The 27,908-nt window shown below is 40.1% G+C and overlaps 1 protein-coding gene across 7 annotated transcripts in view; it reads right to left on the minus strand.

The window, feature by feature from the left end:
* Positions 1-2,704: 2,704 nt before the first annotated feature.
* The window catches only part of QRICH1 (glutamine rich 1), a 37,416-nt gene continuing 12,212 nt past the window's right edge, over positions 2,705-27,908 (minus strand). For all 7 annotated transcript variants that reach the window (XM_084840629.1, XM_084840624.1, XM_084840622.1 and 4 more), the window contains 9 exons: positions 25,837-26,169; positions 17,644-18,660; positions 12,573-12,750; positions 10,745-10,899; positions 9,826-9,940; positions 9,415-9,523; positions 8,451-8,602; positions 7,142-7,232; positions 2,705-3,621 (listed from right to left, as the gene is read on the minus strand). In XM_084840629.1, coding sequence (XP_084696755.1) covers positions 3,429-3,621; positions 7,142-7,232; positions 8,451-8,602; positions 9,415-9,523; positions 9,826-9,940; positions 10,745-10,899; positions 12,573-12,750; positions 17,644-18,660; positions 25,837-26,148 — 2,322 coding nt within the window. In that variant the 5' untranslated portion in view covers positions 26,149-26,169 and the 3' untranslated portion in view covers positions 2,705-3,428. The remainder of the gene's footprint in view (positions 3,622-7,141; positions 7,233-8,450; positions 8,603-9,414; positions 9,524-9,825; positions 9,941-10,744; positions 10,900-12,572; positions 12,751-17,643; positions 18,661-25,836; positions 26,170-27,908) is intronic.

The following is a 27,908-nucleotide window of genomic DNA, read 5'->3' on the forward strand; positions in this document are numbered from 1 at the left end:
CCTTTTTTATAAATCGTCACCACCACCACTCTCTGAGCTACTCAAAGTCGCTCATAAACCTCATTGTTTAACGAATGGGAATTGAAAATTTTCACTTTTTCAACACTGATCAATGTACCACACTGATTTCAATGCATCATCACGGCTTGAATTAATGGGGGAAATCGTCCTGTTTAGGCAAAGGATACCTGCTCCTCTCAATGCTGCCTTTAGCCTAGCACAAACCTTTCATCCTATTGGCCCCAATGCCACACTAGAAGCTTGAGCACCTTGACCACAATGCATCAGGCTCTATGCAGTTTTTGGAGAGGGGCTTGCCGCTTATGATGAGTTTTTAAAAAAACCATTCCCAGCAAGGAATGGAGTTTTTGGAGTTATCCAAGATAAGGCCTCTCTCCCATCTCTTCACACAGAGAAGCTAGAAAGGAGCATGCTCAAGTAGTACAAACACAAGGAGTTTCCCCTGTCCTAATAATGATTGCCATTTATTTTCAAATTTTGGAGCACAAGAGAAACACCTTAGAATACAATTTCCCTTGAACTAATTTTTTTTGCAAAATGAGCTAAGATCAAAAATGTAGCATATCCCTAAACCCTAAGAACCTGAAAATGCTATCCTTTCTCTAACAAGTATCTTTATTTTGCTTCCAAATAAAAACACTGAGCACATAATTTTCTTCTGCTTTTACATCCTCCTGCACTAGCAATGGGGCACAAGAATGAAATTCTGCAGAGACCAGTAAAATACCAGTCACAACCTGTTTCTAAATTCCAACTAGACTGGGACAAGTAGCAAGGTCATTTATCCTCCATTATGTGTTATTGCCTTTCCTCCACTTCATATGCAAATTTACTAAGACCTCAAAGATAGTTGTTACTTTTTTGTCCAGCTGAAGAGAATTTCATGCTTTACCTGCCTTGAAACATCACACATCTGTACATGCTTTTTTTCTCTTACAAAAGTATTTTCAGGAGTCTAAGGTATTAAATAGGCCATCAGAATTCTAATTGATGAGAAACATGCAATGGTAGTACAAATATAGAAGTCACTGGCTGCACTGAAATCTGTAAAAACAACCCGCATTTGTTAGCCTTTAAATATGCTATATTTTACATCCCAATTAAATTGTGAAATGTAGGCAACCTTGCATATGCTTATATAAATGGCCAGTTCCTAAAAAAAAAAGTTTGGGGAAGCATGAGAATGGGTAGAACTTGGATATTAACTCCTTTCCTCCCTTTTAAGCTCAGGGAGGGACTAGAGGTGGCATGGACACTTCGGTACAAAATATGTGATGAGGATATGTGTATTATTTATGATGTACACGTGTGTGCATGTTCATACACCTGTCCTGTTCAGAGGACAACCCCTGCAGAATTATTTTCTCAAGAAAAAACATTGCCTGGTTCGGGCTGGGGTTACGTTTCCCACCCTGAGTAAGAGAGCACAGCTCTTTCCTGGCACTTAGCTTTCTCCCCTCCATGCAGAGCTGCTCTGCTGTTTCCTGATGATTTGTTCTTCAGTGTGAAAAGGAAATATATTTGCTTTATGTACTGACTGCTGCTTCCTTCAGACACTGGATAGTTAAGTATTCTTTTGTCTCATGCCAAGTGCTTCATGAGCCGAACAGGTGGCTAGTCACAGACATTCGTAACAGCTGATGCAGCTGCCCTCTGCTGCAATCTACCTGTAACTGCAGCCTTAATTTACACACACTAGCTGAGGAAATGTGAGAAATTCTTCTGACAGAAGGTATAGAATTAGTGAGCTTAACCCCAAATCCACTCTCCACACTTACTTTACCGCCTTCTGTAAGGGAAAAAGTAGCCTATAATCAATGTTTGAGTTAGGAAAATTATACCAGTTCTAACTAGTCAAGAGCTGATGGAATAACCCAAGCTTCTACTAGAAAGAGCAGACAACTGCCAAGATCTGATACCAACTTGGAGAAACAAGATCTAGTTTCAGTCTGATGACCCTGATACTACTACTGGCCTCTGAACCAGAAGAAAAGTAGATTTTAGTAGTCAAAACAGTAATCTATGGTAAGTAACAAAAGCAGATAGGTTCAGCTGCTGAAATGAAAACTGGCATATTAGTAAAAGGCATGCAAGACCAACATCCTCCTCCACAGGCTGAATGCAGATGTAGAATACAACTACAGAGTGGGCTGCACGATTGTACACCGCCTGCTTCTCCCATCTTCCCAAGTTCAGCATTACATGCAACTGTTGCCAGCTGAGATAATGAAGTGGGGATGCTCCTAGATGCACTTTGCAATCCCAGGATTAAAGTCAGTTCTCAGTGGTCACAGATAATGCCAAATCCACACAGAAAGAGATAGTGAAGGAATGGGCCACAAGAACATGTTCTCCCTAAATCCTAGTTTACTTTTGTACATCTACAGCAGGTCTCGGTCTTTCAGGCGGTTGGATGCCTGAAACAGAAGGAATTTTTCTGGCCTCATACTGGCCATCCCTACTTCAAGTATGCACCATTTCCTGCATAGGTCCCACTGAAACAAAAGGGAGCTAAGAAAATATTTAAATTTATGTGTGCCCTATTTAAATTGACTAGCAAAGAAGTTCGAAGGAAATTGGTCAGTGTGACACTGATCAGTGGGCTTCTCCCTAGAGTGTTACAAATCTTTTATGAAGATCTCTCATTTGCTTCTCCAAAATAAAGACACATTGTTCAATAGCATGTTGAAAAGACGTGCTCGTCATTCTTAATAAACAACTAGCGTAAGAATACATAAGAGAAACAGGGCGGTATCTTTATATGATACACAAGTGTATGTTACAAGAATTCCATCAGGCACAGGAGCCTCAAGGTTTTAAGGCCTCAACATCAGGCCAAAAAAAAAAAGAGAGAGAAGTGTGGTAGTTTGTACTTAACATCTAAAAATGTCATTTTTAAGGTCTTAAAAGAAATTGATTTTCTTCTTCTAAATCATAATTGCAGGACACTCTCCTCTCCCCTCCAGGTCATGTCAGTGTCTTGAGTACAAGGAAACTGCAAACTGCCTCTTTAGGTTAGGCAATATATCCACCATTTTCTGCTCTTTCCAAGAGCATGAACTCCAAAGTAGTGGCCCAGCCAGGCCAAGTCCCTCAATTAAATTTGTTTTTTCACATCATAAAAAACCCCAAAGTCAACCTACGGCACCTCACAGCTCCCAGAGAAGGAACGCAGCCCCCAATGCGTCCAGAAGGCTGATGTAGTTGGGTCAGATACACAATGGGGAGGGTTTTGTTTCAAACAGAAGAAGCCTAAAAGGGCTTCATAACTACACCAATTAAAAAAACAAAACAAAAAAATTAGGCATCTCCTTTAGTGTAAAAGGCTGTACAAGTGATCCTGGCATCATGGCCTCCCCTCCTAACCTGCCCCACTCTCATCCTTTATCCAAGCTGGGAGGAATGCCTTAGTGCATGGTGGTGACATTTGCCACAGCAATAGCTTCCTGAATCTCTCGTATCACCAGAATCCGGGTGAGCATCTGCTCCATTTGCTCTCGACTGATAGGCTGGATCGAATACCAGATAGGGCTGTTGGGAGCCACCACTGGTTCAGGAGTCAAATAGAATGTGTCATTCCGGCCTTTCACACTCTGGGGGCTGTAGAGAGAGAAAGAGAGATTGTTAAGCAATTACTTTGATAGTACACTCTTGGAAATGTTATCAACGCTATCTTAGTGAAGAGGGCTGTATTTACTCTGCACCTCCATTGGATCCACATGTATGTGCTGAATATGGCACGGAAACCGATGTCCCAAGAGTTTCAAGTTTCATTTTACACCAGTTTGTACTGGCTGTGTTTGCTGGAGACCAAGAAATCAGATGTCTGTGAGCAGGGTTTCCAGGAAGGAGTAATGCTTCAGCACACCACCTTGTCTCCCCTAACCCTATGTCCTTCCCCCTTCCTTACTTTTGCCACTCCAGCCTCTGGCAATATATTCCAAAGTATTTGAAAAGGGTGACTTGTGGCTGCAGAGGATTGTGGAGTATTTTTGAAGTGACAGATTTGCATAGTTTATTCTTTATACTCTGCACCAGGGAAACTAGGTTTAGCACTCACAGCACTGCCAGTAATTTGGGGATTTCATGGGGTTTTGAAAATGAGCAACAAGTCTGAAAAGTTTGTTTAAAAAACAGCAACTCAACTACAGCTCACTGTTCAAGATGTTAGGCAGTTTTGTGCACTTTTCCCCCAATATGCCAGCATCTATTCTACAGACCTCCAACAGGGGAAAGGGGAGAGTTCCAGCCTATTGGAATTCACTGAATCCTTGAACTGCTGGAAGACAATATCAGAGTTGTTAGTCAACCTCAAAACACACTCCACATTGTATAACCATGCTATTTCCAGGAAATGCACTGTATCAAAAATAAACCATACAGTGCACAGCATTTAAAAATAAGCAAGCAAAAGCATAAACTGCTCAATATGCTTGCCAATCTGAACTTAAATACATGCATTTTTTACACTAAAATGAGATGTAGTGTACAGCTGGGATGCATGAGGAGAGGGCCCTTGTTAGGTTGCTGTCATAAGTAAGAAAAAGGAGCCACACAGCACACAGAAGCTCCCATCTCCTGACCAATGGAATCTTCCACAAATCTTCAACACTTCCACATCTTCAAAGTGTCTCAAGCATAAGGGCTTGTTTAAAAATTGCATCTCTGAAATTCAGGAACTCAAGTTCTGTGCATATAGAATCAGAGGAACAATACCAAAGTAACTCAAAGTGATCTCTTCCATACTGCTACAAAAGTGCTGAGTTTGCTTTCTATCTTACAAGTGAAATAGGTTTCACTTGCCTTCTAATAGTTGCTCCATATAACACATTTTCCCTCCATGTAAAAAATCAGACACACACTCATGTCGAACAACGTAATATGCGAACAGGAATGCCTGTGAATTCCTAGTGCTTTTTCCACCCATTTGGTTAGATGCAATGTTGCGCTAGCAGACATCCACTAGCATAATGGGACTCTCGTTCTTCCTCTCTACCCCTCTGGCAGTCTTCCACGCTGCCTGAAAATCTGCTCCAGAAGGATGCGGTGGGGAACTAGAACTCTCCTAGTTCCACTTCCATCAGCAGAAAGACAGCATTTAATCCAACCCATAATTTGGTGCTTTTAAAAATTTTCTTGATTACCCAGATCATATGTTACGTTTGGCTACATGAATATGTCCCCTGGGATAGTAGGGACTTGGTGTGGACAACGAATTCAGATTTTGTGCCTTTTAGCTTATTCTTTTTGTATTTACATTGTAATTATTTTATTCTTTTTGTAAATTGCTCCGGGAATATAATTGAAGGGCAGCGTGCGTGCGTGTGTGTATGTATGTATGTATGTGTGTGTACGTGTGTGTGTGTGTGTATATATATATATATATATATAAAGAGGAATGTCATTGGAGCAATTTCATACTAAGAAAGAAGATTTTCCACCCTGGTCAGTTTTGTAATCTTCCCTGTCAGGGTCCTCTCTTTAAATGGCATTAGGTTCTTGGCACATTAAAATGGATAGGGTTCCTCCCAGGGTTACGGCTGTTAGAGACATGTGGCATATAATGTCATGTCAATTACATTTTGATCCATTTTCTCATGCTAAATTGGGGAAACTGAGATTTAAAAATTGGAAAGAAAACATTTTTGTGGCAGACCTGGATGGATAAGTTGATTTTTACCTTGGGTCAATTGATGATGAGTTTTCATAATTCTCATCTTTGCCTGTAAAATACAATTTGCCTGATATGGCTGAATGGCAATACTTGCAACTGCAACACTTGTTAGAATTTAGCCCTGCCGCTTTTACAGCTTCAGAGCCTCCTTTGCTATTGGAGGCACTTACTGAGGCTGATCAGTTATATTGACCCGTGATCCATGTTTATAAATACTTATTACTGGAGAATAAATATAATATACAGGGTCCTAAGGAGGAATGAACAGGGAACTGGACTGTCCTATTTTGCCTAATCAATGGCAATCAATGCCTAATCAATCTGTATCTGAAGCATCTATGGATCTCAGATTACATTTTATTCAGAACGAACCCTGGTTCTGTGACTACTGGATGCCATAATCTAAGTTAGCTAATTGCTGGAGATATAGCTTTAGAACATATTTTGGCAATGCCCAATAGTTGCTTCCTTTTGGAAGGAGGTTATTATACAGACAGACATTGTATTGGAACTATCTTTAATATCGACTGATGTACATGTCTTCTTAAATTATCTACCTGTCAGCACAAATGGATTCTCCATGCCCTTTTAACAGCTAAAAGACTGATATTACAACACTGGAACAATAAATGCTCATCTCCTATAATGCAATGGATTGAGGACCTAACAACATTTTCATCATTTGAATGGGTGTCATACAGGACCCACTTGCGAATGGATACTTATATGGATATTTGGTCTGCCTTTGTTGAAGTTTATGTATAATTCTTAGAAAGCTATATAATACACACACCTACTTCATATGCAAGTATTGAAACTGATATATGCAGATCTACGTGGTTACATTTTTTTTTCTTTTCCTCTTTATGGTTTTGTTGAAATTTTACAATAAAATGTTAATTATAAAAAACAAAGAAGGAAGTTTCTCTAGTATATAAACTGCAGGTTATGTGTCCCTGGGTGATGCCATGCCTCTCCTTTTCAAAGGTATCCCCCAATTCCCATTTGAAACACACACACGCACACACACGATGTCAGCTTGCACAGAATGGACAAAAGCAACACTGAGGGAGATGTTAGAAGCAAGAAGAGGAAAGCTTCTTGAATGAGTGGAAGTAGTACAGTTCTGGGAACCTGCAGACTGAAGGCACTTAGGGAAGCAACTGCTATTTGCAACAACAACCCTGTTAAATGACAGTTTCAATGACAGTAAGAGACCTTTGTGTAGTGAGCCAAAGGACTCAAGTATGAAGTTTGGTAGAACTCCATGCCATTTTTGTCCTCTTTACACAAGATCAGAATTCCAAAGGAATATATTTGGATAAACTTATAATGAGATGCAGATTAAAGTAATATGAAGTGCACATGCGCACGCACATGCACACACCCTGGAAATCCAGCCAGTTATCCTCTGTAGCTCTTGATGACAGTGACAGAAACACTCACCATTTGAAGAGGTAGAAGTCATAGAGTTTTATAGGACACCTTAAGGGGTTCTCTGGGTTCTCTGTCTGCTCTGCATACATGTCATCTGTAACTGCAAGTCAACCCCAACAATACAGAGCCATCAGATACTTTGCACAGGAAGCTAATTACAGTTCAACCTAAGTACCCATGGGTTTTTTTTTTTTGCTGTAGATGGAGAACTGTTATGTTGCCATGGACCATAGGATGCATCCTCTACAGCCTGTGTTATTTTTTAGTAGTTCTGTTTATAACCAAATGCAAATATTCTCAATCTTCTGTCCAGTTCTCAGCAAAAAGGTAGGAGTCCTATTTAGTAAAAACTAAAACCAACCTAGGAACAGTTGGAGGTCAAAGTTTCATTTTTTTTGCCTAAATGCTTGGCATCTGTGAAAAGGAAAAGCTCATGGAATTTTAAAGATGACCTCTGATTAGACAAAACTGTGCCTCTGAGAGTAGACCAAAATAAAAACTGTGACACCTAAGATCAGAGCTGCGTGAGCATATCAGGCCAGGAAGCAGGCAAAACCTCAATGGTTCAACATACTTTATGCTTGCAGGTACAGTTTGATACATTTCATTTAGATCCCATTTTCCTACCGTACGTAAGTAGCTTTGATGTTCCCAATTAAAATCAGTAAAGTACTCACATCAAGAAATATAAGGACAAAGACTGCAGAGGAGCCTCAAGAAAATGTCTGTACACAAAGAAACATTTTTATCTGCAGAAAATGAAGAGGCAGCACCAATCCCCCCCCCCAAGTTTCTTTGTCTGCCACAGTTGATACTCAAGCCAGATGATATCTGCAACTGGGATTCATCTGCAGATCAAAATATTTAAGGCACCTCATATGGGAGAAGATTCCATGGGGTTGTACCTGATGGTTTATATCCAATATTAGTTTAACTTAAGTCCCATTCATTTCAATGGAGCTACTCTTAAGCAGGACTAACACTGGATACAACCTACTATACATAGCAGGCCCAAGCCATAAAGAGCTTGATAAGTGAACAAGAACAGCACCTGAAATTGTATCAGGAGCTCCAGCAGCAGGGTACATGCCTGATCAGTTTTAAACAGGCTGCTTGCAGTTAGACTCAAGAATAAATCCTGTCCACCATTATCCAGGCCTACAGGGCTAAAGGTATTATAAAACCCAATTTCACTTTTTCATTTATTGTGCAAGTTCTGAACAGCACCACAAAACAGCTATAAATCGTGAACAGCGCTACAAAACAAATATGAACAGCCACTAGAAGCAAGCCTTAACATGGAAAAATAGAGTTCTACCTTTCTGGCCTGCCTGGTGTATGCCAAGTGCTTTCAGATACCGGATGCTTGTACTCTTATCCTTGGGATTAGAAGGGTTCTTCTTGGTCTGTCTCAAGACTTTTGAGAAGGCCAGCTTCATATGCTGGTCCACTGTTTTCAACAGGAAGTATCTGAGCAGCGGGAGGTGGGGGGAGAGATACACAGGGCAATTAAAGATGCACATTAAAATCCTAAGAACCTTTCCCAACATTTGATGGCACTGAAGTCACCGTAACTGAGAAGATGTACATTTTAAAGAGCTATTTAATTCCAGTAGGTGATGTGGCACCTTCAAGACAAAATAGCTTATTTAACAGGAGCTTTCATAAGCAGCAGCCTACTTCAGATCGGTATTATGTCAACTAAGAAGGCGTTTAGACAAATTCATAAAGCATATGTCTATCAATGGCTGTAAAGTTTCAATAGCTAAATGGAATCTCCATGCTTTGAGGCAGAACAAACCAAATACCAGGGAATAGTGGGGAGACTGACAGGAGATCTTCCAGAAGCATTGGGTTTGCCACTTCTGGAAACAGAATGCTGGACTTAATCGCGGCAGGCATTCCTGTCATGTAATGTGCTGCACAAACATACATATATAACCTTAGAAATCCTTGCAACAGCTGTATAAAACAGATCAGTATTATCCCTATATTGCAGACTTGAAGGTTAAGACCAAGCAAGGAAGACTGACTTGCATAAGGCCACCTAGCAAATTCATGAAATAAGGAAAGAACTGGGGACTTCCTGGTTCACAGGTTGAACTCGTAACTATACTACACTAACTCTAGATGCGTTTTGGTTTGATCCATCAATGTCATTCTTGTCTCGTAGTTTGTGTTACACGTGTTCATACTAACTCAGGATTTACTAAAGAGTAAGATTAAATTTATTTTTAAGTAATTGCAATAGTTTTGGTGAGGAAATTTCTGTCAATACATACTTTGTGTTAAAAAACATGAGAGTAGTCAGCAAGGTGGCAGGGGAATGAGCTCCCAGCTGCTTGCACTCCCACAACATCTCTTCTGTCACATGGCTGGGAAGAACATAGCCTGTGAATACCAGAATACCAGTGTCAACAAAAGTATGGAAATCAAGCAGCATTTACAACCAACCACCCCAAGATATCCTATAGGAATGGAAATATAGACTGAATTTCTCAGCTTTACAGCAGTTTGACTAGTGATATAGTAGTTCCTACTTAGAATACAATTTTCAGTTTATGACATCAGGTGTAGCCAACTGCTTAGTTAACACATCTACTAAATACTTTGCATTTATGTAGTTCTATTTTTAAACACCAAGTGCTTCACGTTACCTCATTACAACAACCATGAATGGAAGAATCTCTTACCAAGAGGAGTGACCCGGGGCTGCACATCCTTGAGAACTTCATGTAACCACTCAGTGAACCGTATGTAATACAGATCAGAGAAAATGTCATCAACTCGCCCGTTTTCAAATAGGTACTGCAAGAAATAACACAGGTGAAGCAACCTTCTCCTCATGGTATTCATTCTTAGACGCGAAGATCAAAAAGTCAGTCAAGCTGTCTGTGTGTTTTAAGAGGGCATTTAAAACATGAGGGTTAGAAACCTCAAAGAAGAATCTGGAAAGGCAGAACAGTGGCTGCCATCTGCAAAATCTGCTTCCAATATTTTTGCTTTATATTTTTTGTCATTATTGTTTAAGCTGCCCTGAAAGCTAAACGGATAGAGCGGGTTATACATGTTCGTATTAAATAACAACAAAACCAGCATTCCAAATTCATAGTCAAATCACTACTAGGCTGGAGCTTCCTTTTGCTGCAGGGTATAAAAGTACCTCAGTTAGCTCCACTCAAGAGTTCAGTGAAGTTGGCTGCAGGACATGCTGCCTTCTAAGAAAACTCAACATTAACTCTAATTTTGGAAATTTTACCTACCAAGTCTTCCCATAGTGCACTACAAACACATTTATCTGAACAGTCTGGAATGTTTGGCCATGAAGCATTTGAAGCTTTGATTAATGGGACTATACACCACTAATTTTCAGAATTTGACTCACAGCTATTGAGACTAGTTCATTTCTAATACACAAGTAGAATTGCATATTACATTACATTTAGTAACATGATGTTCTAGAAGTCAGAACAGCATAAAATTATTCTCATACAAAATAGAAAGCTAAGCAGCTCAACTCAGAAAGCAAATGTCTGTCTCTCCTAGTCACAGCATATGTCCAGCACTACATTTTTAACATTGTTTGCAGCAAGAGCTTTCATGATGCCATACCTTTTGAATACACAGGAAGATGTAATACAGAACATCTGGATCATAGGGCTCGCCTTCACTGTTGCGAGCTTCACGAGTCATTAAGCACAGTCCATAATTCAACTCTGCTACAGCTGAGGATATGAGATCTTCCTGGAATCTCAACAGCTGACGTCCTGCAAACCATGGCACAGATAGTCTCTGACACGCATTTTTCAGCAGGCTTTTTTTCTAGACTTGATCAAGCTTCCTCCTACAATCTCTGCAATAAGCCTACTCTGCCACTTCCAAAGGTTTCCCTGCCCCCCGCCCCCCAGTACCTTGATCTAGCATCTTAAGATATCCCAAAATCTGTTTGAAAGGGTATTTTAAAAAGCACAGGGTAAAAAAAGGTAAATACTATGTTTCTCTTAAATAACTAGTTTAAATATTAAATATTCTGGATATAAGCATGTGAGCCCTACAATATATATATAAATTGAATCAGTGGCCTGGATCTGATACATTAAGTAACAGGAGGCTTTTCTATGTAAGTGAAGAACAAATTTGATCATTTCTCAAACTTGAGTATTTACCTCTACCTATTAAACACAGGCATTTCATTTGCACTCAATAAAAACTAAATTGCTCTAGTCTGCCCAGTAACTATCAGATCTTGTGTCTACCTATCAGTCATGGGCACTTTTTTTTTGCTATTTTGTTTTTGTGAATGTGGAGCTGGAACAAGACAGAGTGAAGCAGAAAGGAACAACACTGGAAAGACCACAACATTGTCCAGTGGGCAGGTTCTTATATTCCCATACATAAACACATGGTCACAGGTGCTAGAAATACCCTGTGTGGCAGAGGTGGGCAACTTTTAGGCCCAAACATCTGGACAGCCACAAGTTGCCCACCTCTGCTATATGGAAATGTTTAAAGACATTCCCTTTACAGGTAAAAACTGAAGACATTTGAAATATATACAGTGTAACAAAGAGATGCAAGGCCTGGTTGTAAGAGAACACAATACTCTACTTAGTTGTAACTTAATATGATTTAGTAGCCAAATTTGCATGATTGTTTAAGAAATATATGAAGCATTCTCAATGGGAAACTTGATTTAGATCAATGATTTAAATCCCCCCTTTTCCTTGCTGATTTAACTAAATCCACCCTAATGCAAAAGCACAAATTTGATGGCAAGAGGTCTGAGGACAGGGTAATGAGAGACAATGTTGTACACAAGTGACTTTAGCCTCTTTTAAAATCCTGCTACTTTGCCAATGATTGAAAAAAACCCAGAGGCCAGAAAACTGAAACACATGCAAGCTTTCCATCCGAGGTTAGCTTCTCTTTTAAGTTAGCAAGACTTTCGTCTTATTTTAAAATGTAAAAATAACAAATATATGGAGACTTTTCCATCAAAATAAATTCAACAAGACAACTAAGAATATTGGGTGAAATCCAGTGTTGCACTAAGTTTTCCCCCAGCCTTCCAGATCAGATTTTGAGGGAATGTGGGGCAACTGCAAGAGGGTTAGGATATTGCCCCTCCAGGTTCTGCTGATAGATGTAGTTCCATCAGGGGAACAATTTAATTGGATTTCACCCAACATCAACAAAAAGAGCAGAGGCTCCAGCACTCAGCAGAAAAATCCTTAGAGCCTGAGCTGCCTGAGGGGAGAGGAGTTAAGTCCTTCACCTGACCAAAAACTCGAGAAACTGCCCACTGTACTAGCCTACAGTCACATGCTGTTTATGATAACCCATCCCAAACCATTGTAGTTCAACAACCTATGAAACTCAAACAAGTAACAAATATTCCTTTTGTCTGAAAGATGGAGCAGTACTTTCTCTGACCACTTACTGCCAATAGGAGCAAGCCTGTTTTGTGACTCCTTCTCCAGCTCTGCATTTTTAGTCTGTGCCCAGCTCTTCCACACTTCTAGTCCCTCTTCTGGCTTGAGAGAATGTGGAAGGAGAAGTTCAGGTGAAGGCTGAGGCTGTGGCTGCTGTTCAACTTCAGCAACCTGAACAGTTTGGGCCTGTGGAAGAAAGCCATTTCCAATCAAATAAATCATCAAACGTAAAAGCAGCTTTTGTGTCATTTGCTAATATTACAATAACTTCTCCCAGCCTCTGGAGCTTATTATACCACCCCATTTGGGAAATTAGCAGAAACATATTATATTTAATTAGATGATATATACCCTGCCTTTTGATTGAATGATCCTCCAGGTAGCTTACAGAAGATTTCAACACACACACACACAAAACAACAATCTTCATGGGAGGTGGGTGCTACGTTCAGGCTCAATCATAGCTGTTTGCTCTTCATGTGCGGTCATTCTAGTGTTCAATAGTCCCAGATATTTCATTCCAAATACTAAAATCCTTCTATTCCCTGCATGCAGTTTGCCACTTCATGTTCACTATGAAAAGTATCACACAGCCATAATGGAGAACGGGGAAGAGTTACCTTACTTTGGTGGATTTATACACAAACTCACTCTCTTGGTCAATGTGTGTGGAAGGGGTAGAAAAAGGATAACCATTTCTCAAAAGACTACATGCAGTCCCCTCAAAATATCTTTTTCCCTTTCCACAAGTTAATAGGCATTAATAGACAAATCCTTACGGGGAAACTCTTACTAGTTTTGCAGCCAACTAGGCTTAAGAAAACGGCTACTTTATTCCAAGATGCACAAGGAATACTCTTAAATGCAACATGGAGATTACCACTTCATGCTTCTTGCAAAGTGGAGTCTACTCCACAATAACTTTGTTAATCTGTTGCATACAGAGGCTTGTCCAAACATAACAGGCTGCTCCATAGTTTGTTGGCATGTGAGTGAGCAGGCAGCTTGAACATGACTTGCTCCTCCTTCCCTTATGCTCCTGGCTGCAGAGGTGGCTTCCTGGTTTCTTATGATGCTCCCCTTGTTCTGGTTTACAATCCTGGTTTGCAGGGGGCCTTTAAACCACAGTTTATTTGTCCACACATCACAGGAAACCAGGGGTGGAATTTGGGGAAGGCCTAGCTACCCCATTATTTGAAAGGGTGAGCCCAGCTTACCTAATTATCTTGGGATCTCAGTATGTAACCCTCTTGTCTTGGATTAAAAGGTAACAAATATTTAGAAATTACATTTTTAATTTTTCTAATAAATGTTTATATATTTTAATATCTATACACAGACACACACCAAATATCCAGAATATGCCTCAGAACTGCAAAGACCTGTGCCTGTTGGCGAAGTCTGTTCTCTTCCCTGTGTGTGTGTGTTTTCTCTTCTGAGTGAAATTTGGTTCAAATCCATCCTCACTGTTGGAGGACGGGAGCATATTTGAAAAAATAAATTCTTGAGTAATTCTAACTGTTGTTTCTAGAGGCTGGAAGGGGAATATAATAGAACTACGAGTCAGAAACTTCATTTTCCACCAGCCTTCTCTGCTGGGACTGTTCCTCTTTCCAAGCAGTTTTGGGTAAGACTTGGGAAAGCAAATGGAGGTTCAAAGCCTGCATGGAAGAAGGATTAGGCTTAGAGAAGTTTATTGTTCTTTTAGACTCTCCAACTAAGAGCTTTAAAAGCTTGGGTTGAAGAAAGCTTGAAACTTTGATTCCAGGTGCTACTTGCTACTTTTATAAGTCACCAAGGCTTGGACTGGAGGCATGGGGTGGGCTGTCACTTTACTACACTGATCACATCAAATAATTTTAAAAGCATTAACATTTGATTCCCTGGTTTGTATGGATCGTCTTATTATCCTAATAAATCACTTGTTTGCATTTCCTGGCTGCATTGTTGTTACATGAATATTGCATTTAAATGCTAGGTTTTCTTGGGGGGGGGGGTTATTTATTTATTTATTTATTTCATTTCATTTCTATACCGCCCAATAGCTGAAGCTCTCTTCGGAATGGAGAACCTTCCATTAAAACAAACTTCAATATAAACAGACTTATATTGTAGTCCAAGTGTAGTTTGCTATAAAGGCGCCCTGCCAATGAATGATTTGGTTTCTTACAAACAAGCCAGGCAGTGATTAGAGTTTACAGTTGCAGCCCGTTTACAATACTCAGAACAAGGACAATAAGAAAACCAAGATTCTGGATACACTTAGATGTCTACTCCTGCAGTATCCAAGAACAAAAGACAATGATAGCAAAATGCAAGAACATTTCTTATCTTGATCATAAGAGGTTATTCACTTACCTAAAGCCTCCCCTAAATCAAAACAGAGCTAAAATGTACTAGCTTTACTATATGGCATCTCATCCCTTTGCTATCCAGAACTGAAGAACTGACACCCTAGTACTGAAAGGATTTACACATTTCAGAAAGCATGAAAACCTAGACACCTCTGAGGAAGAGTAACTGATAGCTGTGTCCCACCCCCAATTACCTAAAAGTCTCTGGTTAGTTTACTTGTTTCCTCCCCCTGTTTTCATATCCTCTGTTTTAACAACCCATTTCTTCATTTTAAATGGATGCTTCTCCAGTTCAAATACTATGGGATGTGTTAATCAGCATTTTGATGTTATAGTATCAAAACTGTGTATAAAAAAAAATACACAGTATTATTGGGAAGCCACACAAGTTGCCTGTCTGGCCTCTTCCAAGATGTACCAGCCTGGGTTTACCACTCAGAATGGTGGAATAAGGTGTGTAATAAGAGGTTTCTTTAAGATCTCTTCTTCAGGTTTTAGAAGCTTTTACCATCTTGTGTACACACATGCTAAATCAAAAAGAACCCAAACATATGAGAAGTATTGCAGCAGTAATAGTAACACTTTTGTATCTCCCAAATCTCTCGAAGGGCTTTCATCAGGCTTGCAAATAGCTACTGACCTTTGCAGATAAGATTTGCTTACAGGCAGATAAGAATGCTTTGGCAAATGACACTTTTTCCTTAATATTTATGCACCACAAATTGCATAGGTACGTGGGGGCAAGCTGGGCTAGTACCTACTGTAGACCTGTTTACAAGACTGGTTTTCACTATATGTATCAGTGACTGTGACCATTTAAAAAGGAGAAAGAACTAGGATCTGCCCACAAGAATTTAAAACTGACACCTGTCTGGTAGAAGTTTCAGCAAGAGAATTCAAGAGCAAGTCCACTAAAGTTGAGCAACAGCATTAGTGAGTCATAGAAGCCACTAGTAGCTGCTATTCACACAACAGAAACTGCATTACAGAAAAATTGTGCTTCCACTACACAGCAACTCGGCCCTTAAACTGAAGTGCTTTGCATTTAATATCAGGCCTGTTGTGCAAAGTCAATGCTGCTGTACAAGGTCAACAGCCGCCTCAAATGCCATTTTCTTATACAAACCAAATAAATAAATAAATAAATAACAACAACAACAACAATTCCCTAATGTGAAAACTCTTAAAATGAAAGTGGTTGCAGAGAGGGCAGATGGCATGCAGGAAGTAGCCTTATTAAAGACCAGAGAGGTGCAAGAGACTAGATGGCACCAGTAAAGCCAACAAGCATGGGCTTCAAAAAGTCTAGATCAACAAATGTACAAAATTCTGCATGATTTTAAGACAACATCAAAACTCTCCCATGGGTTAGTATGCCAGCAGCTCTGAGAAGCCAACACTGTCACAACTTCAAGACAGGATGCAAGGTATGTAAGAGAATCTAGCAAAAAATGGCACAATGCCAAACTGAACAAAGAGTGGAGAGATCCGACATTTTTTTAATTGTGTTTAAAAGTTTGGGACAAAAGAATTCTACACCTTATTTAATATATGTATTTTAATCCCATACTGCAGTATGGACAACTGAATAGGATTCAGTGGTAGATAGCTTCATGGCATTCCATATATTGGATGCAACACATTTTCAATGCCCGTGTTCAACAATGTCTGGTTCTTCCACACCACATTATTTACTGTGGCTGAATTGGGAGCATCAGATCCTAAGCTCCTATACCCTACAGATTTATATATCTGAGCCTCACTAGCGTGTATGAGGAAAGGGCTACAGCTCCAACAAGGGCATGTTTTGTATATGGCCCCAAGTTCAATCTACAACATAGATATCAGATAGAGATCTTTCCAAGTGTGGCTGTCTATTATTCTAGAGAATTGCTGTTTTCCAGACCATTGATTTGAGTTTGTCTAGCACCACTCTTGATCTAATGAATCTCACTGGTGGAGGCCATTCGCCTGACAAAATATTTAACATGGCTCTTTTAGATTGCTTCCCCTATGTACACTAGTATAATTATGGTGCACTCTGGTTCAGGGCAGGAAGGGAGTGCAACCTTGTCCTTCTGCCTCCTAGTATAGTATCACTACCTACTCCATCCTTCCTCCCATCTCAAAAGAAGAACCCAGTCCTCAGTTTCAAAGTTGTGAATAGGTGAAAAATAGGAAATTTATATCAGTTCTATTATTCTTAAGTATCAGCCTGGGAAGGACTATTTACATTCTGTGATCATGCAGAGTTAGATCCTATTGTCTGGATGACTAAAAATCTCAGGTGCGACAAAACAGACAGCCTAGTCATCAAAGAATATGTGCGTGTGTGTATATATATATATATACACACACTCACACAATATATATTTCAAAATGTGCCGTTTCTGCAGACTGCTCTATTATAGAAAGGAGCAGAACATCTGTGACCTGTCTAGCAACCTGCCTTCACCACCCTCATCATATGCCCCCTTGTTCATACAAAGACTCTAAATTCTGCAAGAACATACAGGTATTGAGTTCAGAATATTATATGTAAGCTAGGAAGTTAATAGAAAAATGATTTACATACTCTTCTGAGCAGAGAATGTAGATGTCTTTGGCACAGTATGCAGACAGCCCTGCCCTTGACTTTACAGTGCTTCTTTCACGGAGATCGCAATCATTCCATTCAGAACATTCAACAGTGCAGAGACTTTGCTCATTAAGGTAGTTTACTTACAGAACAAGTAACTTGCAGCTGCTGCTGCTGCTGCTGCCCCTGCTCTTGTGGTGTGGACTGCTGTTGCTGAGGGTCCCATATATGAACTGTCTGGGCTGTATTCTGGTAGGTCCCTGCCACTGCTTGCACTGCTACTGGAATGTGGATATTGCCATTCATAAACTGTGCTGGAAAAAGGGAGTTGGCAAGAGTTTGCACCACTTCCTCATGAGAGTTTTTCACTACTGATGCACCTCCCACCATCTTATCCTTGTCATCTTCCAGCTTGACGGTGGTCAAAGTTGTTGGGGAGCCACTGACATGGACTGCATTGTAGGCCTCCTGCGGGATGGCAATATGGGTTATGTTTTGCTGCTGTAGGTCACCACGTGGTTGTGCAGAGTAAACAGGGATGGTCCAAGTCTCACCAGTAGGGCTGGTTATGGTCCCAGTGGCACTGTACAGGTGGGCACTATCCACTGTTAACAAGTCCGGCCTTAAGGATACATAACTCTGCTGCTGGCCCTGGGGGATGGCCAGGACTGTGGCAACTGGTTGCCCTGAAATAGCATATGACACAGTAATAGGCATATCCACTTTGCGTTTCTTTACTGGCTGGAGGACACTGGCGGTGCCGATCCTTCGCTCGCCTTCCCGTGGTGAGCCCTGCTGAGATGGAGGAGGGGAAAGCGCCCCAACTGTCTGGATCTGTATCTGTTGGCCTCCAGCAATAGCCTGTCCTGCCACAAGCTGTGCCTGGATCTGCTGGTGCTGTATGTGTTCCTCCTGTATTTCTGCACCCTGGATTTGCTGAGCAGTCTGCACATGTTGCACTTGGATCTGAGCCGCCTGCAACTGAGAAGGGCTGGGACTCTGAAGTGCTTGACCCTGTATTGTCTGGGATGTTTGCTGTTGTGCCTGGCCTTGGATCTGCACCTGGACCTGTATTGGCTGCTCTGTGGCTTGGTGAACAGTGAGCTGGGGGGAGAGCTGCTGGGTGGAGACTTGCTGAGGGGATTGCTGAACCTGAACTTGCACCTGCAAAAACAAGGATTCAATAGTTAGCACTGACTTTAAAGCCCCTCTACCAAGAAATTCATATACAATCACGCTTGCTTTCAGCTGGACAGAAAAATGAGGCCACCCTCATAAAAGATAACAGTTTCTGCACACTCAGGGAATCCCCCAGGTATGCAGAAAAAAAATAGTTTACATTAACATTGGAAAAAAAACCCTAAACCAGATTGTCCCAACTAGGACTGAGCATGCTCAATGGCTTTCAAGAGCTACAGAATGTTGAAGATAGCTGAGCAACCGGGGGGGGGGGGGGGATGAGTCTACTCAAGCTCCTAACAGCTGATAGTATCCTGGAAAAGGGGTTGGTGGTTGCAGAAATTAAGTTCAGGGGAATGAACACATTAAGGTTGAAGAACTAAGCTTCTCTGCACTATTTGGGAAAGTTTCAGTAGCGGGGGTGGGGGTCATTTTTTCCCCACTCTCCAGAAAACCTCCCCCGACCACACACAAAACACTGGGTTTGAAGGTGATAGCCAGACCTTTAGTGCTATATAGCACAGCAGAGGATAGTTTCAGAATGATGAGAAAGGAAAGGAGTTTTTTCCCAAGCCCACACCCCTACAAGGAGACTGACTGTTCAGATCTCCCATTCCAGGCTAGCTGGAGCTCTGAACAGGAGCACTCCTGTTTAGAGATACATCACAAGATTTTTCTTGAGTGTGTGTGTATTATATCAGAACCTCTTAAATGCCTGGGCTGAACAGCAGAACTACAGGAAAACAGAGAGAATAGATCTATACAGGCATCTTGTTTTCCTGGAAGAAAGTGTTTGTTGAATCAGTATCAGGCAAGAATGCCTCAAGAAACTCCCAATTAGAAAGAAGAAACATCTGAAGTCCTAATAAAAAATACCTAAGGGTTTGTTCAGCTTTAGTGATGGCGCCACATACATTATGACTAACAACCTGCAATGAAGAAATAAACACATTTTACATCTCATATTGCCTCTTTGTAAACCAGACACGGGGCAGATTCTTACAAGCATTTCTGGCACTGCACAGTTCTCCTATGGGAATCATGTTGCCTCTGTTGAACGTAGGGAGGTAGATCTGGTGACAACAAATCTGAGGTGATACATTCTTATCTGGAGAAACTGGACACTAATGCCTAGACACTAAAAATGAAGGGCTTAAAAAAAAGATTTTTAAATTTACAAGCTTTTAAGTTTACAAACTTGTATTTTGCTGCATACCTAAGAAGTTTCCCAAGTATGTAGAATCTACCCACAGAAACTTACCACCTGAACTTAGTTATGGAAGGAAATATTAGAACTAAAAATGAAATACAGTAGCGGAGGCATACTACCATTCAAAACTGTTAAGAAATTTTGAAATGCAGAAAATTGAAACAGACAAAAGCAACAGACTACTCTGACATTAACTAGGTAAATTAGATGCAAGTCATAATCCAAGACAAATTTCTAGTATGAGAAACTGTGCTTTAGAAAACACATGAAGCTAACAAGACGAGGCAACAAACACTGACTTAATCCTATGGCTCTTAATTCTGGAATGAGATGGAAGTGTTGAACTTTCTGGAAACAGTGACCACAAGATATATGCAAGCAGACAATTGGCTTGTATGTTCAATATATTCACAGTTAACCAAGCTTCCTTAAATGTTGTTTATCCCAAATGCAAGTTCTGGAATTATTGGTGAAGAATTCAGGAGATCCTGGATATAAGCAGTAGCTTTTCTCATTGCCACACACACTGTTTTACTTTTTGTTATGTGTAAAAAATATCTGCTAAGCATGTACTGCCTTTTTTAAATGTGACTATTTTAAAGAAGGCCAAACATGTGCTTAAGAGTTCTACTCCTATTGCAAGTACTACTTTTCAAATTGCCCCTTCTCCACTTAAAGGCCTTATTCACACACAGTGATACCACTCATTAGTAGCTTATACTATTGCATGCTGCCCCAATGCTCCCAGGTTTGTTGTTGATTTCTGATTCCTAACTTACTTGGGAGAGACAAGTCAGGAGTCCCAGTCTGTACATAAACTAACCAGGCAACAAAAGGTTTGTGTTAACTCCTCCCACAGGCAGGGAAGAGCCAGGTGGAAGCAGTTCACCAGCATGCACCATCACGCTTCTTGTGAACAATAAGATAGACGCTTTCACAAATCTGGCTTATTAAGTGAGGCCAAAGGCTACAAGTAATTTCCATGAAGTTCATTTTAGTCTGCATGCATAATTTGAACTAATCCTAACTAAATTATGTACAAGCCGCAGAAGCAACACTTGCGTAATACCACTTTGGTTCTACCAAGATTCTTATAATCAGCAAAGATACAAACTTCTGTCATATCTACTGATATAATATTAATACATAAACATGTTTTTTTAAGATGTACATGGAATGCAAGACAGAATAGAAGAAACAGACACAATTGTTCTGATGACACTCTCAGGTATAAGAGGCAAGGGGGGTGAAGGCGGTAATGGTGGTGGCAACAACGATGTAGGTGTGTTTCACAGAATCACAGAATAGTAGGGTTGGAAGGGGCCTACAAGACCAGTGAGTCCAACCTCTTTATATTGCCTCTTTGTAAACCAGATGCAGGAATCTAAGTCAAAGCATCCCTGACAGATGGCTGTCTAGCTTCATCCTGAATGCATCCAGTGTGGGAGAGCCCACCGCCTCCCTAGGTAATTGGTTCCATTGTCGTACTGCTCTAACAGGAAGTTTTTCCTGATGTTCAGCTGGAATCTGGCTTCCTGTAACTTGAGCCTGTTATTCCATGTCCTGCATTCTGGGATGATCCAGAAGAGATCCTGGCCTTCCTCTCCATGACAGCCTTTCAAGTACTTGAAGAGTGCTATCATATCTCCCCTCAGTCTTCTGTTCTCCAGGCTAAACATGCCCAGTTCTTTCAGTCTCTCTTCATAGGGCTTTGCTTCCAGTCCCCTGATCATCTTTGTTGCCCTCCTCTGAACCCTCTCCAGTTTGCCCGCATCCTTCTTAAAGTGTGGTACCCAGAACTGGACATAGTACTCAAGTTGAGGCCTAACCAGTGCTGAGTAGAGGGGTTTCATACATGCATTCTCATCTTTTGACTGCAGCATCAGGTAAACTTTTATCCATGAATGAGCCAGCATAGAATGTAAAGCATTCATGTCACCTGAAACAATGCCTTTTCATGGACTGCATAACTTCAGAGGCAAGCCATCACATTTGAGAAACCAAGCAATGAGAAACCAATGAGAAACAATGCATCTTCAATCGCCAGAATATTTTTTGGGAGCCTTCCAAGGAAAACAAATAAAAAACTTCCTCTGTGCTTTATTTTCTTCAGTACCAATTACCTGTCTTGTATTTAAAAATTAGACAGCTTCCTCTGTTAGTTTAATGCAGATTAAAAGAGGTGCCTTCTTACTGCTCCTCAAGACAAGGCTTTATATTGTTTGATTGCCTTGGCATTGTGGCATAGGCTTCCTGTGCAAACTGCTGGCAGCTGCGTATATCTTACATAGAAGTGCAGCTGGGGAAAGTAGTGAAACTGGTTTCTTCTGAAGCAAGCGCCAGTTGCAAACACAGGACTACCAACAAATATCACATTGCAGTTTATCAAAATCCTGCACTGCAGAAGAGAGGGGGAAAACTTAACTATAACTGCAGAGGATTGAGTGTTCATCTGTGAAAATTTCATTTCAGGTGCCTGATAAGCAAAGCCTTACTTGCCCTGAAGGATGAGTCTAGTACTTTCAAGGATGAAAGAAGGGTAGTTTGTTCTAATCCCAATATGACACATGATTGTGCTTAGGTCAAAATTACATCTCCGCCTGATAACATCCTTTGGCATTTCTATTCCACTATGGCTTATTGTCAACACACAAGCCCTCAAAAACTCTTCAGGAGACCACAGATATGTTAAGAATCCTGACAACTTTCATCTTTGAAAAAAAAATTAAAGTTTCAAGTTTTTACCCAGAGAAAAGTATGAGTGCCAAATTAGATGTGATGCAGGACACACACACTGAGCATCTTCCTGGTCATGTCTAGTTGGGCCCTGATGGTATAATAGCAAAAAAATGCTACAAATAGTGAATAAGGAGGTACTTTGAAAAACAGTCTCACAGTTCATAGTCACAGATGTGCAATCCCCCTCTGAACAGAACAGCACCAATCACCCTTTGGTCTGGACTGAGTGGGAAGGATTTTCATTTTCTAAAAGCACATCCCTATAAAAGCCTGTAGCATACATGGTGGTGGCGGTAATCTGTGCATAGAAACTTGTCATTACAAATTGCCACACACAAACAGGGTTGAATCTTTTTTTCATATTTGACAGCATAATAAGAATACCGTAGAATACCTACAATTAGTTCAATATGTTCTGCAATTGTAGTTTAGCATTTGTTGTGTTTATGAAGAGGATATGCAAGTTATATGCAGCCAAATAGCACGAAGTCGACATGTACAATGAATAGCCAATATATTTATGCAAGTTATATGCAGCCAAATAGCACAAAGTCAACATGTACAATGAACAGCCAATATATTTCTGATGTTTGCCTTGCAACAATCCCCACTGCTTCCTACTTCGTATTGCATTATACTTGTGTTGTCGTTTTTAAACAGGCTGTATTCTTTTGTTTAACTAAGTTTAACAAACTGCAGAGGACTAACCAGCAACTTTTGAAATACCTTCAAATTATAAAGGGCTTGATACAATGGTTTGTACGATTAAAGTGTTGTTCTACACCTTCAGACTTGATCTATTAAATAGATCTGATCTATTTTGCAGCTATCAAAAGGCTTTAAGAAAAAAAAATTGATTAAATCTATATATCAGTGCCAGGAACCTTATATACCAAGCTCACTATTTCAAATGAATGGTTAGAAATGAAAGTAGCATCCAGACAAGGCAACATACTTGGAACCAAAATCCTCAGTGCAGACCTACATTAAGTCTTTATGCCTAGGTATTGTTGCATTTAAATAAATGTCAAGGGCACCTAGGTTTGCTGGACAGGTTCCATTTTTCTAATGTAAATAAAGCCCTTTGAAGCAAGTTAAATGAAAGCACAACCCTAACACTGTTTAAGCAGCAAAGAAGAGCCATGCATTTTTAAATCAAATTCAATTTCACAAGACAGAGAAATACAGTGCTAGGCTAGCTGATCCTATTGACATGTGCAACATCCAAGAAGTCCAAATGACATCTCTGCAATTCTACCTGAAGCTCTGCAGTGCAAGACCAATTTTTCCTGGTATTTTGCTGTTACAAGTAACTTCCAAGTTAAAAGATAAAAACATGGTCACAAAACATGTATTAACTTCCAAGTAGTAAAATCAAGTAAGGTCTGAATTTCTTCCCATACAAAATTAATTTGTAAATCAAAGTTAGGTTAAGCTATTCATGGCTGGAAAAGATATTTTTAAATGCAGGAGGAAAAATCAGTATCTGTTTTTAAGATAAATACTTAGTTCCCTCTGCTAAGATAACAGTCAGAACTATGGCTGTAACTCCAATACCAGATATGGTAGGATTCAGAACTGGAAACCAGAAGCCCTCAGGTAGAATTTAGCCTGTAAAGACTGCCAGTTGACCCCAAGGAGTCTCATTACCAGCACTAGTGATACTTCTGACAGATTTCCTCTTCTGCTGACTGAGCTCATTAAGGGTTAAAGGGGGAAAAAAGGAAACAGGGAAATTACACACACAATTGCCAGACAACCCTGGAGATATTCCTTCCAGATGAACAGGAAAGATTAGGACAAGCTTGTGTGCGTCCTGAGCAATCACACAATTCCCTCTCTTCCCAACTTAATGCTTACTAACCCAATTGGCATGAACCACATGACTGGAAAGAGATGCACCAATGCCATGGCTCTTTCTATCATTAACAGGAAGACCGCCATAAGGATCACCTCAACAACTCCGAGTAGCCCTGTACATTATGCCCACTACTAGGGCAGTTGTGTGTGTGTCCCATCCACTAAGTGCTCAGTATGAAACTAGCCCACCAGCCAATTTAGTTTATCATCAATTAGATAGGGGAAGGTAAATTTGATACAGACAGGATTCAGTATACAGTTTTGATCTCTTCTGTCTGTTGCCATGTTTTATATGACACACTGAAATGTGCTGTACCACTATTAGCTGTTAATTAGTATATCTAGGACTAGGAAAGATTCCAAACCATCTGTGATTAAACCTATCAGAATTTTTTAAAAAACAAAAAACTTGATGAACAGGCTTTAGGCATAACCACAATGAAATGTGAACTAAAAGCATGCGAAGAAGCCATTTCTTCTGCATGCACAGGAAAGCTAAGGACTTCCTAGATTCAAGTTCACATGACCTTTTCTACTCCTTATAATTGTCTGTTCTGTCTGTAAGTGTGAAGTGCCACACACAAGGACGCTAACAATTACATATTCCAGACATTACAACAAACCATTTGTTTACCACTATGAGTATGTACTCACCAGAATGATGGGTATTATTGGTCCAAATCATGGATGGGGAACCAGAAGTTCCCTATGCCTGGTCTAAATAAAACAAATAAACTAGAAAATTCAGGGACAGCATGTCTCAAACATAGGGATGCAATGTTTGAAATAGTGGCATTAGAAACATAGGGCGCTAAAAAAAATCTGGCTTATTTTTGTGCTCTTCAGATTATACTGCTCTTAAGGATGTATTTAATAATCATGTTTGCCTTATAAGAACGAGTTTGCAGACCCCCAAGCACTGCTCCAAAGTTGCATGCTGCTCTTAACTGTGATACATGAACACATTTCTAGATATCCAATTACTTGCACAATAGGCTTCTATGGACACAGTCAGGAAAAAAATGTAATGTATCCCATTTGTTACATGTCAAACAGAACACTAAGTACATAACACAGATACTTACATACTGTAAAAAATAAAAAAGCAGCAAGGTGAAGAGATTTCAATGAAGTTTTACATTTGTACTGAATGCATAGCAATTGGTTCACTTACAGTCAAGGGGAAAACATGTTCCCTCACACTTTCTGCACTATTTTGCTTTAGAGACCAAAAGGGGGAAATGTGAGATCAATGTTTCAAGTCCTGTAATAAAGCTGCCCACAGCTAAAATTTCTGCATGCTTATTTGTATGAATATAGAAAATATAGTTAATACATAATTTTAAGATTACCTGAACCTGCTGGGGTTGCTGCACCTGTATTTGCTGTTCTTGCTGGGTTTGCTGCTGGACACTTGTTGTAACGGGACAAGCAAGTTCAAGCAAAGATCCAGCCACCTCTGTGCTATCTGTATAAATACAGTTGCCACCTTGCTGGTATACCATGGTGGTGGTAGCAGCTGTCTGCTGAAACTCCTGTAGGGCTTCTGGGCCCTTGGAGGCAAGGGAGTCCAGGAACTCCTTCATTCTATGTTGGGGGATTGTTCGTGCTTTCACACGGATATATTCTTCAAAGGAAATGGTGTTCTCCAAGGAATTATTCATATTGCAAGCTCCTCAGGATCCCTTAGAAGAGAAAAACACACACAAGCATTATTAACTAAGCAGTTACACTTTAGGTCACTGGCTTCATATTTCTGATGTCTTTGTAAGTCAGGTGAACAATTCTTCATGTGATCCTGTGCAGATACTCACTATCATCAGCTAACCTATTGAAAAGTCATGCATAACACACATGCCGCTAGCTACTAAGCTTCCCTAAACCGCCAACCATTAACTCTCTCACCGTCTTTCAATAACAACTCAAACCCAAATAAGTAAAACTCAAGCAAGCCAAATCAAGCGATTAAAAGATTGCATCTGATATATGGAATCCTCTAACAGTTAATGAATTCCATCTAGCCTTGGAGTCCAAGTAGTTTCCAAGTTAATCCAAGTAGTTTAAAAAGTTTCCACATCCTCACTAGACAATACCAGTTTAAGCATGAAATGAAATGTCTCTGAACGCATGCAAGGTAACGTTCTTAGCAACTAATGTAGCATATAATAGCGAAGCACCACAAAAAATAAAAAGGACTTCAACATGGAGAAAGGATGTAAAAGACCAAGAATTATCACATTTCCCCCTAAATTCAGTGATTCCTAAATTCTAAAAGGGAAACATTAAAGCTTATGCATGGGTAATTATGATTCAGAGAATGAAACGAATGTAGCTGCTAGGCAAGAAGCATTGCCTCAATGCAAGGACTTTTGTCAGTTTTCTAGAGAATTATATCATCTAATTATATCATCTAATATCATCTAATTATATCATCATTCTAGATAATTATATCATCAGCTCCAAAACCAACCACACACATTAGAAAGCATACAAGCAGGACTATGGGAATTTTGCACATGAAGGCTTTCATCACTCTCTCACACACACACACACACACACACACACCAAGTTTGCATCCATTGAAACTGCCGAAGAGGCAGCACCTAATAAAGTTTTAGAAATGTGGGGAGTAGGACTTCACTACTCTACATAAGTTCCTGCTCCTCCTCATGACTAGCAGAATTATGCAAAGCAAGGTAATATAGGCAAATTATTCAATCTGCACTATTCAGACTGTAGGATATTCTCTAGTGTGAATTATACTCAGCAATGCACCAATACTAAACTGCAGGCCAAAGGGTTGCCTGGCCTTTACCAACCAAAACAAAACCCTGACAGAAGGTTTGAGCCTTTTCCAGATACTGCGTAAGACATGTCACTCCTTATAGAGGCTCTCCTCTCATTTGAGAACCGTAAGTTCAGGTAATAAAAACAACACAGAGGTTAACAGTAATTAATGTTAGCATACATGAGTGGGCATGGGAATTAAAGAACACCCCAAATTCTAAAAAACATAAGACACTCACAAAACAGAACAAATTCCCTTGCTGGGAAACTTGGCAAAGAACAGCACATTATCTTTGAATTTCCATCTTTGCAGTATTCACACTCCTTTTAAGCTGAGATCAGTATGGAACACTGTAAATGTGGTTCAGTGTAAGCACGTGTAAAGTGATGCACACTGGGGCGTAAGATCCGAACTTCACCTATATGCTGATGGGATCTGAGCTAACAGTGAGTGACCAAGAGATCTTGGGGTTGTGGTGGACAGTTCTACGAAAATGCCAACCCAGTGTGTGGCTGCTATGAAAAAAGGCAAATTCCATGCTGGGCATAATTACAAAAGGAAACAAAAATAAAGCAGCTAATATCATACCATCCTTATACAAATCTATGGTGTGGCCACACTTGGAATTCTGTGTGC

Source organism: Heloderma suspectum, chromosome 2 (genome assembly GCF_057233095.1).
Source record: "Heloderma suspectum isolate Gila_16-S chromosome 2, 16-S_ref, whole genome shotgun sequence".
Classification (NCBI taxonomy): Eukaryota; Metazoa; Chordata; class Lepidosauria; order Squamata; family Helodermatidae; genus Heloderma; species Heloderma suspectum.